Source organism: Bison bison, unplaced genomic scaffold (genome assembly GCF_000754665.1).
Source record: "Bison bison bison isolate TAMUID 2011002044 unplaced genomic scaffold, Bison_UMD1.0 scf7180017864469, whole genome shotgun sequence".
In the NCBI taxonomy this organism is placed as follows: Eukaryota; Metazoa; Chordata; class Mammalia; order Artiodactyla; family Bovidae; genus Bison; species Bison bison.
Genome location: NW_011495030.1, coordinates 1,598,982 through 1,616,186, shown reverse-complemented (window position 1 = coordinate 1,616,186; position 17,205 = coordinate 1,598,982). Strand labels below are relative to the sequence as shown.

At 38.4% G+C, this 17,205-nt stretch overlaps 1 protein-coding gene across 2 annotated transcripts in view; it reads left to right on the top strand.

Annotated features, from left to right (window-relative positions):
• Positions 1 to 7,876, top strand: part of MAMDC2 (MAM domain containing 2) — a 165,471-nt gene extending 157,595 nt beyond the window's left edge. For both annotated transcript variants that reach the window (XR_827107.1, XM_010860638.1), the window contains exons 12-14: positions 187 to 446; positions 6,671 to 6,755; positions 6,895 to 7,876. Coding sequence is in view for 1 of the 2 variants with exons in the window: in XM_010860638.1 (XP_010858940.1) it covers positions 187 to 446; positions 6,671 to 6,755; positions 6,895 to 6,959 (410 nt within the window). In the remaining variant the exon portion in view is untranslated. The remainder of the gene's footprint in view (positions 1 to 186; positions 447 to 6,670; positions 6,756 to 6,894) is intronic.
• Positions 7,877 to 17,205: the final 9,329 nt, after the last annotated feature.

Below are 17,205 nucleotides of genomic sequence, written 5' to 3'. Positions count from 1 at the left end.
AGTATGGGGTTAACAAACTGCTATACATAGAATAGATAAGCAACAGGGATTTACTGTATAACACAGGAAACAGTATTTAATATATTGTAATAATCTATAATGGAAAATAATCTGCATATATATGTATGTTAGAAGAGAATATGGTGTGTCCTTTTTAACAATACCTGATGTTGCATTGCTCTCAAGGCTACTACATGTACATCGAGGCTTCCCACTTGGTATATGGACAAAAAGCACGACTCTTGTCCAGGCCTCTACGAGGAGTCACTGGGAAACACTGCTTGACCTTTTTCTACCACATGTATGGAGCAGGTACTGGCCTCCTGAATGTTTATTTGAAAAAGGAAGGCGACAGTGAAGAGTCTCTCTTGTGGAGAAGAAGAGGTGAACAGAGCATCTCCTGGCTACGGGCACTGATTGAATATAGCTGTGAGAGGCAGCACCAGGTAAGCCAAGAGAGACAAGAATCAAAGGATGGGAAATGTTCCTATACGCTTCTGATGCTCTTTCTTTTTCTTGCTACCATCAAGAATGTTTTGTTCTTTTTCAGGGTCAAAGATAGAGGCAGTACTTGTTTAAGAGCAAACATAATTAGTCTATATTGATTGAACCTAAGCAATGAAAGGGAAATTAGAAAGAGAAAGCTTTTGGATATTTATACATAGAGTAATTTTTGTAATTCAATAGTGAAACTGTAGCTATTTTCATCTTGGTACATTTTGAGTGTCAGTTATATTCTGTGTCCTGAAAACCTCTAAAACAGAGCTTCTCTTTTTTCTAAACCTGGTATTACCTAATTAGTTGTTGCAGCTGCATCTTTCACTCATCATTAGCCATATGCAAGGGCTGCTGTTGTAAGCTTCTGTTTAACAGAGTACATGATCCAGAGTAAATTTTTAAGCCTCTGTCTGCACTGATGCAGAAGAAACTGAATCTTAATCCTATGTCCTGGGCCTCCCTTGAGTCTGCTCACAGGCAGTAGAAGACTTCCTTCCTGCAGGATCCCAATTATAATGGAATCTGAGCAGCAATAAGAAGGAGCCTTTTCAATCCCAGTGGGTGAGATCAAGCAGCCAATTCGCCTAGAAATCAGCAGCAGCCTCCTAAAAGCCTATGACTTTACCTGCCTATTGTTTTTCTTTAGTCACTAAGTCATGTTTGACTCTTTTGTGACCCCCATGGCCTGTAGCCTGCCAGGTTCCTCTGTCCAAGGGATTTTCCAGACAAGAATCTGGAGTGGGTTGCCATTCATTCTCCAGGGGATCTTCCCAACTCAGGAATGGAACCCGTGTCTCCTGCATTGGCAGACAGATTCTTTACCGCTGAACTAGCAAGGAAGCCTTTACCTGCCTACCATAAATCAAAGCTCCAGAAAGTTCTGGGCAGATAACATTAGACCCTTGACTATTCCTGAAATTGCTGTATAGAATTCCAGGAGTGACCTTCAGCTAAAAGCCCTACTTCCTCCTCATCCTTGGTTCTGGACCAGAGCACCCCTTAATGTTAACCTCCGCCTGCTTGGTTTAAGCAAGTCTTCCTAGGAAGAAGTATCCAAAATAAAGACATTATTTTATGCCACACCTTAACCAAAATTGATTTTCTACAGATCTAAATAGGAATGGCCATCTAGGTTGCTGTTGCTAAGAACAAATGACAGATGGAAGATGCACCATTATTCAAGGATGGCCCGTTATCTTGGTGTGGATAAAACTATCTAAACATTTAGTAAAGGAAAACATATAGCCCCAGGAATAATTTTGATAGTGATTTAATATCTGCTTACAGAAAGAAAATGGATCACTCATAAACTTCCTTATACCACTGATCATCATTCAGGGTTGATGGATTAATTTTTTTAGGTTATCAGAGCACTCACACTATTCAAAGGTTCTCAAGGTGTGGTCCTGACACCAGCAGCAACACCTGAAATGTATATTCATCTAAAATGAAACTCACCTGCAATGCACACTCCCAGGCCCTGCCTTGGAACTACTGAACTAGAAACTCTGGGGCTTAGGGCCCTGCAATCTGTCTTAACAAGAATTGTGGTGATTCTGGAGCATTCTAAAGATGGAGAATCTGTGTCACAGATGGAACAAATCTGAGTCTCTCAGGCAGAGCCTGAGCCTTGATGTTTTCTAAAACCCCCAAATGGTGCTGATGCACAAGAGCTCTAGGATTTGAGATCTGTGGAACAGGTGACCTCACAGCATCTGAGCCCTGGGTATAGGTCCTTGCATATACTAGACTTGCCAGGTGACTTGTTGTCTGAAATTTTTTTGAGCACAAAGTAGTGAGGCACCTGGGGTGGCATCTTGGAATATTTAAGCTCAAAGGGTAAAGAATGACCTGAGAGATTTTTGGCTCCCAATTGGGAAAAAAGATTCCAGATCATTCCTTTAGGCTTAGAATGGAACAGATAATCTGCCATAAGAAATATTCTTCTTGGTTTTGTGATTCCCTCAAGAATCCCAAATGACTATCTGGAGACCAGGATGAACTAGTTTTTCCCAAACATCCTAGTGTCTAATAAAACACAGAGACACCCATGTGCAAATGGTCATCTTCTCTGTGCTAAGTACTCACAGCGCTAAGAGCTGTGCAGAAGTTCTTCCAGTTGATCTTGTAGCTCTTCTTTAAAGATGGGGAAAACTAAATGTCCAGCTGGTAAGTGGCAGAGTGAGAACTCAGTCTAAACTGGTTCCATTGTTTGCATCCCTAAGTCCCTGTTTTACACTCCCTCCTGCCATAGAAGTCCCAAGATATACTCATTGCCCTGGACGTCACAAGCACTGGGTGATCTTGGAGAAACATCAGTCTCCCTGAGACTGTTTGTGTTAGTTGCTCATTCATGTCCAACTCTTTGCAACCCCTTGGACTGCAGCCTGCCAGGCTCCTCTCTCCATGGAATTCTCCAGGCAAGAATACTGGAGTGGTAGGCATTCCCTTCTCCAGGGTATCTTCCCATCCCAGGGATTAAACCCTGGTCTCTTGCATTGCAGGCAGATTCTTTACCATCTGAGCCACCAGGGGAGCCTGTTAATACATTTTCAAAATGGGGTAATAATACCTGCCATGCTGACATCACTAAAGTGACAGTCAAATGAGATTATGTTTGTGAAAGGGTTTTATAAACTTTAAAGTACCAAACTATAAAAAAGATAATTGTTTCTAAAAATGTATTCTTTCCCAAATCATTCTGGTCTTTATAACCATGGTAGACCTGTTATTCTCAATAGCTATATCAGTTATCAGAGTGAGCTACTATAGGAGCTCAGGCCAAAATATCTCTTTTCAGTGTTTATTGACCATTTACTCTTTTTAAGTGCTGAGGATACTGCAATGAACATAGCATACAGTTTTTACACTTTTTAAGTTTGCATTCTAGTTGGAGGGGGAGAGGTAGAAAATGTGAAACAAAAATATATAATGTAACATCAAGTGATAGTAAGTGCTATGAAAAAGAATAAGTCGAGCTGATCAGGTAATGAGGTCAAAGAAGTATCAGGAAATACTCATAAAAGGCCTTGGATGACATGGTACAGTTTGAAATTTATTTCAAGAGCAATAAGAAACCATTAGAGGCTTTTAAGGTAATATGTTCTGATTTATACTTTTAAATGATCATTCTAGCTACTGCCTGGAGCTACTTACTACATAGACTATGGTGGTGGGGCTGGTGGGTGAGGAGACTTTGAGAGCTACTGCAATGGACCAAGGAACAGAAGTGGTGGGCGGGGCTGTGCAGCAGAGGTGAGATGTTGTCAGAAAGCCCACAGGACTTCCTTCCTTGTGGAAAGTGGGGTTTGAGAGAAAGAGAGGAGCCAGGATGACTCCAAAGTTTTGACCTGAGCAACTGCTAGAATGGAGTTGCTGTTTATCGAGATGAGGAAGATCTTAGGTGGAGCAGACCTGGAAGAAGGAGGGCAGCTTATGCAGGAGGCAAATTAACAGTTACTTTTGTTTTTAACACACACAGTTTTTGATCTTATGAGACATCCAAAGTGGGTATGTCGAATGAATAGTGGGCTATGAGCCAGGCGATCAGGAAAATGCAGAGAACTAGAGAAGTCAAGTCAATCTGTACATCACCAGAGAGTGGGCAGGTACTGATTTTTAGAATACTGTGGTACTGCTGCCATTTGTGATTTATCCTGTAGGGCAGCAGTCCCCAACCTTTTTGATACCAGGGACCAGTTTTATGGAAGAAATTTTTTTTCACAGATAGTGGGGCAGGGGATAATTTTGGGATGATTCAAGCACATTTATTGTGCACTTTATTTCTAATCTAATGCCACCACTGATCTGCCAGCATTGAAACATGTATATTATCATATGTGAAACAGACCGCCAGTCCAGGTTCAATGCATGAGACAGGGTGCTCAGGGCTGGTGCACTGGGATGACCCTGAGGGATGGAGTGGGGAGGGAGGTGGGAGGGAGGTTCAGGATGGGGAACACATGTACACCTACGGCTGATTCATGTCAATGTATGGCAAAAACCACTACAATATTGTAAAGTAATGAGCCTCCAATTAAAAAAAAAATGACAGGAGGTAATGAGCCTCCAATTAAATGAATTTAAAAAAAATAACAGGAGGTACTAGTCTGCCGCTTGGAGGCTGTAGACCCCCAATATAGGAGAAGTATGTGGGTGGCCTCTGGATGATATTCCAGTCGTCAGATTTTCTTTGTAGAAAAAAATGTATGAAGTAGCAAAATTGTAATCATGCCCTTTCCTAAAGGATTTATTAAAGTGCTAAGCAGAACCTGACTCACTGTTGATTAAAAACACAGAATGATTTTATTTCCTTTGAATTCCTTGCTTACCTTTCCTCCTCTGCTCTCAGGTGTTTTCCTCCTGATTTCTTATCCTTTGATGACATTGAAAGAGAGTGTTAGACAAATTCTCAGCTCAGTGAAATATTTCTGTCATTCATATTGTTCATTATACTGCCTGACATTTAGTAGGAATTATTATGTGCTGGGTACTGAACTAAGACCAGGTCTTCAGATTTTCTTGCTCATGGTGCCCTTAATCTCAATAATTTTTTCCTGGTACCCCAGGACCAAAAGATAGCTAATGTTCCCTTTATCAAGTTAGTTGAGTCAAAACTGTAAGTATTTATGTCCTAATGGCTTGAGCTTCCCAGGTGGCACTAGTGGTAAAGAACCCCGCCATAGAGATGCCGGTTTGATTCCTGGGTTGGGAAGATTCCCTGGAGAAGGCATGCAACACACTCCAGTATTCTTGCCTGGAGAATCCAATGGACAGAGGAGCCTGGCAGGCTACAGTCCATAGGGTTGCACAGAGTCAGACATGACTGAAGCAACTTAGCATGCATGCACAATGACTTAGTAACCATTTGAAAATAAAATACATTTAAACTGAAAGAGAAAGTTACATTTTTATCTAATTCTAAAATAACCACAATTATTTAATAGGATTTTTACAAATAGAAATAGGGGAATAATACAAAGGGGAAATCATAATGCTATAAAATGGTTATCACTCAAATATTTAGGAAATTCAAAGGAGAGAGTTGTATGAAATCAAGGTTTTGGCCCAATCACAGACTATTCAGAATATAATTCCATCAGGTGGTTTCTCTGTTGTACTTCCATTGCAGAGTTGGAGGTTGGTCAAAAAACAGATTTCATTGCTGTCCAGAAAACCAAAACACTTATTAACTACATTCATATATACTTCTATCTAGATGTATTAGGACACTTTTTCCTCTTCTTACCATTTATTTGAATTCTTGTTTAGGGTTATATCTTTAGAACTTCTATTAATGTTATCTTGTCATGTTTCTGTTGTTAAAGCTTCTTTGAGTCATTAAATTCAAGATAGTTTCATATGCTTATTAATTATCCACTTTATATTGTTTATTTAATTTAAATCATGAACTAGTCCAATGGGGAGTAATTTGCTGATAAAATTAGTAGAGCAAGTGTGTCTTCTGGATAATTTTCATTACCCACAAGCCTCCCTGGAGTATTCCATGGTTTATTAGCTATTATTAGAGTGGTTTTAGAGCTGATAATATATTTTCCCTAGAACCTGAATATTTGATCAGTTATTTTCTTCTAGGATCTAAAGTCATGAAACTGGTTTCCTCTTTTTCTTGGGCTGTGTCTTGGATGTTATAGTATTTAACATGATCAGTGAACCATTGTCTTTTTGGTAAATTTAACTATTATACAGTGCTGTTCATACTTGGGTCTCATCTGTTGTTTTAATTCTCCCACCTAGAACTAGTATAAAGGTAGATTTAGGGAGAGACTATGGAAGCTTAAGCTTCTGGGCCCTTTACTTTCACAGGGCCTGTGAGTGACAGGAGTTGAATATTCTAGGTAGCCAGGGAAAACAGGTCACCACCTAGAGGCATTTCTTGGTGGACATTCCTGGGAAGTTGCCTAAAGAGGTCTCCGAAGAAAGGAACTTGAATTTCCAAGGCTCCAGTAATTTGTTGTGAATTTCTTTACATTCTAAATAAGTATTCCCTTTTGTACCTAAATTTGAATTGGTGATTTTGTATTCTTTTCCTGAAAGTGGGCCCCTGAGAACAATCTAAGCTTCCAAACCCACACAGCCTAGATCTGCCTCTGACAAGCATTGTTTTAGCAGAATGACTCTATTTCTAAATTCATATTTCATTATTTTTCAGATAATTATTGAAGCCATTCGGGGAATGTCAGTAAGAAGTGATATTGCCGTTGATGATATTAAATTTCAAGCAGGATCCTGTGCAGGTAACAATAGTTTTCCAAATTATTTAAGTTTGACTGAAAAGAGAATTTGCAATAGTTTCAAATCATAAGAATGCAAATTCAGTATTTTCTACATTAAAAATAGAGAAAACTATTATTGTCTATTTGTCTTTCCTGACAGAAATGGAAGATAAAAGTCAGCAATCATCAGGATATTCTGAGGACTTAAATGAAATTGAGTATTAAGCAATGATCTGAATCGGATTAACTAAACAAAAGCCATACCTCTCTTCAATCAAAATGAAAACAAAATAATACTGGACAGTCTTAACCATTTCATAAGTTATAAAATGACTTCAGAGCACTCTTTTTCATTACTTTTGCAAAAAATACCGACTCAGGGCTTTGTTTTTTTTTTTTTCTTTTTGCGTATGACAACTGTTACTAGAAGTACAGGCTGCTGGTTTTACCTAGATCATACATCTTAACCAGTTAAAAATACAAATGTACTATATTGTCGTCATTTTAAAGTATACAAATAAAGGGCACAATCAAATGAGATGTGCTCACTTAAATCTGCATTCAGTGAATGTACCGGGAGGAGAATAGGTCTTGTGGGTTTCCTTTTGAAGTTCAAGTGTCATAAATATTTTTAAAGTAATAATGTGTGATGCCAGTAATATCTGCAGAATGAATGCAGTTTTTCATGGTAACAAGTTATTCTAAGAAAATAAAGTCTTTTTTCTATGTTTTATTCATAGAAATGGAGTGTTAATTTTTAAATATGTTTACCATATGTATAACAAAGGATCTTTCATCAGTGTTCCAGGATAAGTATTAATTAATGCTGTATTACAAAGCAGTGCTACCTTCTTTTTTCCATTTTTGAAAGTCATTCTGAACACTTGGATAGAAATTGCACTCTTTTTTTTTGTAAAGCAAGCTTGAAAATGTTTATGCACACACCCCTAAATTTTTCTAGTGTGTTAAACAATTTTACTGATTTTTAAAATAAATGTTTTGGTAATGTTTTGAGTTATATGAATTCAAACAGATGTAGTAAATGACTATCTTTTATTTACATGTTTAGAAAATTATATAGACATGTTTATCCAAACAGCTATTATGAAATTATAATTACCTAATAAAAAATAATTTGAAAATCTCTCACTAGCAATTAACCTTCTTCAACATATTTTTCTCTCTGTTTTTAAATTTCTATTTTTATTCTTTGGCTGAGTAACACGTGGGTGGTTCCCTGATGAGGGATCAGCACAAAGTCTTAACCACCAGACTGCCAGGGAAGTCCCAATATATTTTTTTGAATGAATATCTTCACTGTATAACTGCTGATTCTAATTTGAATCTCTACTCTGCTACAATTAAATGCTTCTTAATCCTTTTTGTTAGTGGCATAAGCACTGCAAGCATAGATACCATAATTAATTTTTAAAAAGTGTTTCGTTTCACATAAGCGATCTCAATTTTCTCCAAAATTGTATCTTATTAGAATGTAAACTCTGTGAAGACAATGATTCCATAAATGAATGAAGTCATTCACCAGACTCTGCTTACAGACTACATAAACCCATGGTAATAATCAGCTTCCCAGGTGAAGCGGTGGTAAAAAAATCTGCCTGCTAGCACAGGAGACACAGGAGATGAGGGTTTGATTTCTGGGTCGGGAAGATCCCCTGGAGAAGGAAATGGCAACCCACTCCAATTTTCTTGCCTGGGAAATTCCGTGGACAGAGGAGCCTGGCAGACTACAGTCCATGGCGTTGCAAAAAGTCAGACACAACTGAGCAACTGCCCATGCACATGTGGTAATAATCATTGCTAATATGTATCGAATATTTATTATTATCAGACATTGTTCAAAGAGCTTTACATGAATTTGCTCATTTAAACCTATAACAATCCGTAAGGTAGAGCTAGTGATGGTTGTTACATTTTGTACGTAGGAAAATAAATGTGTTCACGTTCAGCAATAGTGTAGGGCTTGGCTTTGAACCTTGGTTTCACTGTTCTTTAAAAAAGAAATGACAGGCCCAAAATGTAGTTACTTGTACTAAGTCCCACATCAGCCGACCAAGACTTAATAGCTAACCTAACTGCAGTTATAATCTCCCCTAGGATTGCAGTCTTAACAGATCAGTCTGGAATTTTCTGGTCAGCAGCAGTGAGGTAATCAGCCACATAGGCCCTTCTCATCCCTAAAAGGAAGATGAAGTAATCCACTCTCTCCTTTTCCCTTTCCCCTCCTGTCTATAAAAGCCTTCCATTTTGTAAAAATCCTTGGAACTCTTCTCTGCTCACTAGTTGGGATGCTGCCCAATTCATGAATTGTTCAGTAAAGCCCGTATATCATTACAGTCGACTTGGTTGAATTTTCTTTCAACACTGCCAAACCTGTGTTCTAATCCTCACAAGACTGCCTCCTGAACCTCCCAGCTCCCCTACCAACTCCATTCCCAATACCTAAGGTTCCAAGTTTCCCACAGGCAGGAGGATTTATTGGCTACCCTGGAAGTTGCCTGGCACCCCACTCCAGTACTTTTGCCTGGAAAATCCCATGGACGGAGGAACCTGGTAGGCTACAGTCCATGGGGTCGCTAAGAGTCAGACACGGACACGACTGAAGCGACTTAGCAGCAGCTGGAAATTGCCAAACCAGAAATACTACTTGGGACAAAAGCTTTGGAAAGGTGGGGGGCTGGGTGGCTGATGGTGGTAGTGTTGCAGGAAAGGGGACCCCTTCCAGGGCCCGAAACTGGGCTCTTGTCTAACACTCGGAAATGAATTGTCCAAGGAGACACATCTGCTGACAAAGCAAGAGATTTTATTGGGAAAGGGCACCCGGGTGGAGAGCAGTAGGGTAAGGGAATCCAGGAGAACAGCTCTGTCACATGGCTTGCAGTCTCGGGTTTTATGGTGATGGGATTAGTTTCCAGGTTGTCTTTAGCCAATCATTCTGACTCAGAGTCCTTCCTGGTGGTGCATGCCTTGTTCAGCCAAGATGGATGCCAGAGAGAAGGATTCTGGGAGGTGGTCAGACAGGTGGTATCTCCTTTTGACCTTTCCCGAACTCTTCTGGTTGGTGGAGGCTTATTAGTCCCCTGTTCCTTACCAGGACCTCCTGTCATAAAACAACTCATGCAAATAGTTACTATGGTGCCTGGCCAGGGGGGCCGGTTTCAATCAGGGTGCTTCCCTAACAGTAGGGGTGGGAAGTAGATGGGGTAGGGGTTCGGGGCTAATTATTGACTTAGGGCAGAAAGAAAGGAAGTAATTATTACCTTTTGTTGCTGAAAAACAACTTGAAGTTCATAAAAGAGAAGAGAGGAGATGGAAGGTGAGCGGATTTACTTATCCTCTCTCACTTATGCCCCCTTTGCATATTTCACTGATTGGATGCCACTCTTCCTTTTCCAGGTTGCCCTTGGCCTTTATTTTAACTATATTTCACCTGGATGAAAATTTGCAAAGTATTGTAAGCACAGTATAGTTTTCTCAGGTTTAGAAATGCCCCTGAGAAAGGTATATTAGCTAATAATTACTGCTTAACCAGTTAAACCCAGTGTTAGCATTTATTCCAGTTCTCACCTAAACACACAAGTGCTTCAGATGGAAACTACTTTTTCACACAGATTGCCTTTTCTCCTATAATTTGCTGTTTATATTGGAAATTATTTAGAAGGGAGCAAAGGACAGTCTAAGGAAAATAGGGCTCTGATGCAAGGTCTGGTTAAATGAAGAAAAAGAAAATGTTTAACAAAGATTTATTAAGAAATCTATGCTCCAGGTATTATACTAAGCATGGAGATCACAAAAGTCCTCACATGTCAGCAAGGAAAATAGAGATCTAAACCTGTTACCATAAGCAGAGCGCCAAATTGGAGAAACCATATTCCCAGGGAGTGCTTAGGAAGGGCATTTGAGAGGGAGGGCAAGCCAAGCCTCCAGCTTCAGTCTGGGCAGAGCAGAGAGAACCAACACTAACAGTGTTCTGGTGTCTGGATGTCTTCTGTCACTCTGGGGGCTAAGGCATGGGCTCTTTGACTTTTCACGCAAGGAACGTGTTCTCCAGTGTGATTTAACCAGAACAGGGGAGTGGGGAGAATTTTTGTAACTGACCATTCTAATATTATGGTATTTTCAACACGTGGATTACTATAAAGAGATGAAATACAATGATTAAGTGCACGGTTTCCAGATTCAGGCTGTCTCAGTTTAAATCCTGGCTTTGCCACTTATAGGATTTGTGACTGAAAGCAAGTCACTTCTACCATCTCTGACTCCTATTCCTAGTCTGCAAAACGGGGCAGCAAAATACTCATCTCTACTTCGTAAGGGTGCTGTAAAGATTAATTTAAATGAAGGTGATACATATGAGTCCTTAGTATCTGACACACAAAAGCATTTCTAGTTTATAAGGGTTGACTGAGATTTTTGGATAAATCACAGTTGTTTTTATATAGCCTTTCTCTACAAAGGAATTGTGAGTTTATAGTGCCATCTTAAGGATAAAGCAACCATATGCTCTTGTCATTTTTTGTCTTTTTTTTTTATTATTTGCAATTCAAGGTTCATTTTAATCAGCATGTGGGCAATGCCTTCCACTTTGCTCTTCCTACTCCAGCCTTTGTAAATGGTTCTTCTGTGCTGCTTACCTGTATTCATACCCCTCACAAGATTTATCATGCTAAACCTAAATTCTTGCTTTTATATCCATCTCCTCAAGATGGTTGCATATTTAGTTATGTACCCACTCTGCCTATCATATTCAACAAATATTGCTGAACTAAATAAATTCTCAATAAAGGCATTTAGTTTAGTACAAATACATATGTTGATTCATGAAGGATATAAGGATTCTCTTTGGCTTATCAAAATTTCATGGTCTAGATATCCATGCACTAAAAGTTTAACTTAAAAATATGTCACTGGCCAGTTGGGGCACCTGGTAGAAACAAATATAAAGACTCTTTGGAAGGCCACACACTCAACCCAGGCTGTACAAGTTTCCTACATATTAACCACATGGAAGGGCTCACAATACAAAAGCACAAAACATTTAGTGAAACATTCACTAGAAGCACAAATCAGATGTCAACAAACAGCAGAATTAGATACCCAAGATGTCACGGCCCCCTTCCAGCTGTGTCATCACTCTAACATCTGCTTTCATTATCATTTCTCCTCTGCCTCCCTCCTCTTATAAGGACCTTTGTGATTATATTGGGCCTACCTGGATGGTTCAATATAATCACCCCATTTCAAGATCTGCAATCACGTCTGCAAATTCCCTTTTACCACGGGAGGTATTATATTCACAAACTCCAGGGATTAGGATGTGGGCATCTTTGGGGAGCCATTGCTCTGCCTACCACAATTTTTGTTTGCTATTTTGTCAGATCTCTTTAAAAGGCCAATTTTGTTTTTCCTTTTCAACTCTATTTGCTTTATTTTCATAACTTATCTGACAGGCTAAGACATCCAATATAGTGCTCAAAAGAAGTAGTGATAGTATCATCTTTCCAGAACTTGAAGATATTTCTAAACATTTCATCATTGAATATGAATTAGCTGAAGGTTTCTGGTATTGCCTTTTATTGGTTAAATGAAGTTTTTTTCTACTCATAGTTTCCTAGAAACTTTAACCATCGATGTGTGTTGAAAATAATTATTTTTCCTGCTTCAGTCTCTCTCCTGCAATCTTTTAATATGAAGAATCATATTAACTGATTTGATTTGACAATAGTTAATCACCCTCAAATTCTGTAATAAGCTCATTTAGATAATGACATATTTACTTTTTTAAACACTGCTACATGTGTGCAAATATGTTCATGAGTAAGACTGACAGAGAATTATCTTTAATTTCCTTAGAAATTAGGGGATTTAGACAAGGTTAGACTCATAAGCGGAGTTGAATGAAAAAATCTTTCTTCTTTTTCTATTCTCTAAAGAAGTGGGTTAGAGCAGTGGCTCTCAACTGGGGGCACTTTTATCCTTTAGGAGACATTTGTCAAAGTCTGGAGAACTTTTTGGTTATCAAAACTGGGGTGGTGTTACTGGCATCTAGTGAGTAGAGGCTGACAATGCTGCTGACTCTCCTGCAATACACAGGACAGCTGCCTCCTTTTCCGCCAGCAAACAACTTTACCTTACCCAAACTGTCAATGGTCAGTGGTGCTGAGGCTGTGATTTATTTTTTCATTCTGAAGTAATAATCACTCTTCTCATTTTGTATTTGTAATACTTTTTTTTTTTTTTCAGAGAGGGCTTAAAAACTTATATAAGTTTCAGGCCCCATAGAACCTGGACCTGGTGGGAGAAAAAAAGGGCATTATATAGAAGAGAGGGGTCTGTGTGTGTATAGGTAGGGGAGGGGGAGAGAGAAATCATTGAGTCAAAACCAATGCTGGAAAGGGGGGTGGGTGGAAGAGAGAAATTTTGTTTTTAGACATAATTTTCAAATAATCACAGTTACTAAGAAATTGACCATAGGCAACAATTTCAAGAAACTGAAGGAAAGTAATGACTGTGGTACATGATCTAGCAGTTATAATTCTTGATACCTATCCTAGAGAAATGTTAGTACATATACATAAAGACAAGTCTGAGAATATTCCCTGAGTAGTGTTTGTAAAAATGAAAAATTGGAAGCAATCTACTTGTCACATCATTTAGTTCAGTTTAGTCACTCAGTCATGTCCAACTCTTTGCGACCCCATGAATTGCAGCACGCCAGGCCTCCCTGTCCATCACCAACTCCTGGAGTTCACTCAAACTCATGTCCATCGAGTCGGTGATGCCATCCAGCCATCTCATCCTCTGTTGTCCCCTTTTCTTCCTGCCCCCAATCCCTCCCAGCATCAGAGTCTTTTCCAATGAGTCAACTCTTCGCATGAGGTGGCCAAAGTACTGGAGTTTCAGCTTTAGCATCATTCCTTCCAAAGAACACCTAGGGCTGATCTCCTAGAGTAGTAGATAAAGTGTGATATTTTCATACAAAAACTCTATAGCAGGTAAAAGGGAGCCAGACTTATCAATATATCTGTCAACATGGATACATCACAAAAATATATTTTTGAACAAAAAAAGAAATTGCATAACTATTCATACCATATTTTTATGTTAATACATTATGCATGTAATTATTATACATGTATGCATGTAATACATCGTTTATACAATAGTGCATTTACATAATGCTTCACACTCAAAATATGATTACATATTTTCTGTAGATAAAATGCACGTAAATATTGAAACAGCCTTAAAAGACATTACACACTGAACAAGTGTAAGAGTAGTTAACTCTGGAAGATAAGGAGTGCAGCAACAAGATTGAAGAAAAAAATGTCAAATGCACACAATTTTATCTGTATTCTAATTTTTAAGAGTAGAATGTATTCATGTATTTCACATGTAACTTTTTAAATAGATTTTAAAAGACAGTTAAATTATGCCAATTGTTCAGTGTTAATTCCTTTTTTTTCTTTCCAGTTTTATTAAGATATAATTAACATATAGCACTAAGCTTAAGGTGTACAGCATAATGATTGACCTATATACATCATGAAATGATTATCACAATAAGTTTAGTGAACATCCATCATCTCATATAAATATAAAATTTAAAAGAACAAAAATATTTTTCCTTGTGATGAGAACTCAGGATTTCTGTTAAAAACTTTCATATGTAACACACAGCAGTTTTACTTATATTTATCAAGTTTTATGTTACATCCCTAGTACTTATTATTCTTACAACCAGAAGTTTATACCTTTTGATCACCTTCATCTAATTTTCCCCTCTCCCCACCCTCTGCCTCTGAGATTACCAAAATCAGATTTGGTAACCACAAATCTGATTTTTTTTCCTATGAGTTTGTTTTTGAACTTAAAAATAATTGAACTTAAAACCAACAAGCTTATGGGAGAGTTCAGCATCCCAGCTTGTGGAGATAATGAGATGAAATGTCACTCTCAGTTCCTAATACCAAAAAACTCACTTATTTTATAATTTATGAAGCTGATATCAACAGATTTAGAACAGTGCTGACAATTACCAACTTTCTTTTCTATAGGAAGTAACTAGGTGTGAGGGAGAATGCTTATTCTCCCTCTAGATTTGAAATTGAGGATAAATTCCTTCTGGAGTAATTTAATATTGTTTTCCCTGTTAATATTCTCCAAAGAAATGAAGGCCCATTTAGCACTAGGCTTCCTATCATGACATATCACAAAGAACACTTGAAATCTTACATTAATTCCTAACAATTTCTTGAATCTTTCAGTTGGATTTTGTATTCAAGAAATTAAAATTTGAGAAAGACACAAATCTATTGAGACATTGATCCAGAATATAAAAATGAGTTATGAAAAAGTGCTTAGAGCAGCAATTTGTATATGGTACATGCTGTTAGTGTTAGATATTACTACAGTCCATTCCAATACTAATGTAGCTACACCAAGAAGCAGCAGATATTTCGATTGTTTTCAACTTTAGTATGATGTTAGAAACCAATTTTTAAAAATTAAGAACTCCAGAGATAAGATATTTTTACCTCTAGCAGAATTTGTCTGGGGTTTTAGCTCTCTGTGAGAAAGGTGATCATTATCCTTAGTCCTCCAGATCAGTTCCTTCACTAAGTTGATCAGAGAGAGAGAGAGAGAGAGAGAAAGTGTGTGTGTGTGTGTGTGTGTGTGTGTGTGTGTGTGTTTATAGGGTTGCTCCTGGGAGTCAAGGACTTAGGTTTTAGCATCTGACTTCCCTCCCTCCCTGAGCCTTGAGGGTTCACTCTTCTACTTTATGAATTTACCAAAAGCAAAAGGAATATTCCCTCTCACTTGGTATATAAACCAGAGGAGAGTATTCCTGTTAACCTGTGAGGGTTCTTGTTAGAACTGGAAGAGAAAACTATCTCAGTCAGAGATGGCTAGTGGAGTCCCACTCCATGGCTCTTGCCCCCACCTTCCTGCTACTGTGGCATCATTATTCAGGGCTTGGAGTGAAGCTAAGAAACAAAGATGGCATTCTGATGGTGAGGTGAAATATATTTATAATCCTTGACCCTACCCTGTCTGCCAGCTTTTTGTTTGTGTCAGTTTTAAAGCTTCTGCAGAATTGGAAAGCCATCATTAAAATGCCCCCTGCTCACTTATTCCTTGGTCAATAAAAAGTTAAATACAATTGCTTTGTCATGTCTATTAGCTAGTAAGGATGGCACAATGAATTCAACTCATGACTGCACTTTAAATCATGGATGTGTAGGATTAACCATTTTGGCTTACTCATTCATTAGCATCAGATTCTGGTTAATTGATATTCCATTTCTAAAGACCTCCTTTTACTTTTTAACACTACCCTTTTCAACAGTTTTCACCAGTGCACTTAAAGAAACCAAATGTGGTTGGTTAATAAATACATGTGTATACCTTTATGAGTGTATGAAATTTTTGAAGAATATTAGGAAGCACTGGGCTTCTCAGGTAGCGCAGTGGTAAAGAATCTGCCTGCCACTGTAACAGACGGTTTGATCCCTGGGTTGGGAAGATCCCTTGAAGGAGGAAATGTCAACTCACTCCAGTATGCTTGCATGGGAAATCCCATGGACAGGGAAGTCTGGTGGGCTACGGTCAATTGTTCTGCAAGGAGTCAGATAAGTCTTAGAGACTTAGGATGCACAAGCTTGTATAACCTGCCAGCATCTGTCTGGTTCATGCTAACTTCCAGTCATACAGAGCCCAACAAAAGAGAAGTATTTAGATAAATTACAGTACATCTGTTTGATGGAATGCTATATAGTTACTTAAACCATGTTACAGAAAAATATTTTTTATTATTTATTTTAAATTGGAGGATAATTGCTTTACAATGTTGTGTTAGTCTCTGCTATACATCAGTGTGAATTAACCATTAAGTATACATATACGCTCTCCCTCTTGAGCCTTCTTCTCACCTAGAAAAAGACTTAATGGCATAAAAAGATATTCATCTATTCCTGCTTTATTGACTATGCCAAAGCCTTTGACTGTGTGGAGCACAATAAACTGTGGAAAATTCTGAAAGAGATAGGAATACCAGACCAACTTACCTGCCTCTTGAGAAACCTATATGCAGGTCAGGAAGCAACAGTTAGAACTGGACATGGAATAACAGACTGGTTCCAAATAGGAAAAGGAGTACATCAAGGCTGTATATTGTCACCCTGTTTATTTAACTTATATGCAGAGTACATCATGAGAAACGCTGGGCTGGAAGAAGCACAAACTGGAATCAAGATTGCCAGGAGAAATTATCAGTAACCTCAGATTTGCAGATGACACCACCCTTATGGCAGAAAGTGAAAAAGAACTAAAGAGCCTCTTGATGAAACTGAAAGAAGAGAGTGAAAAAGTTGGCTTAAAGCTCAACATTCAGAAAACAAAGATCATGGCATCCAGTCCCATCACTTCATGGCAAGTAGATGGGGAAACA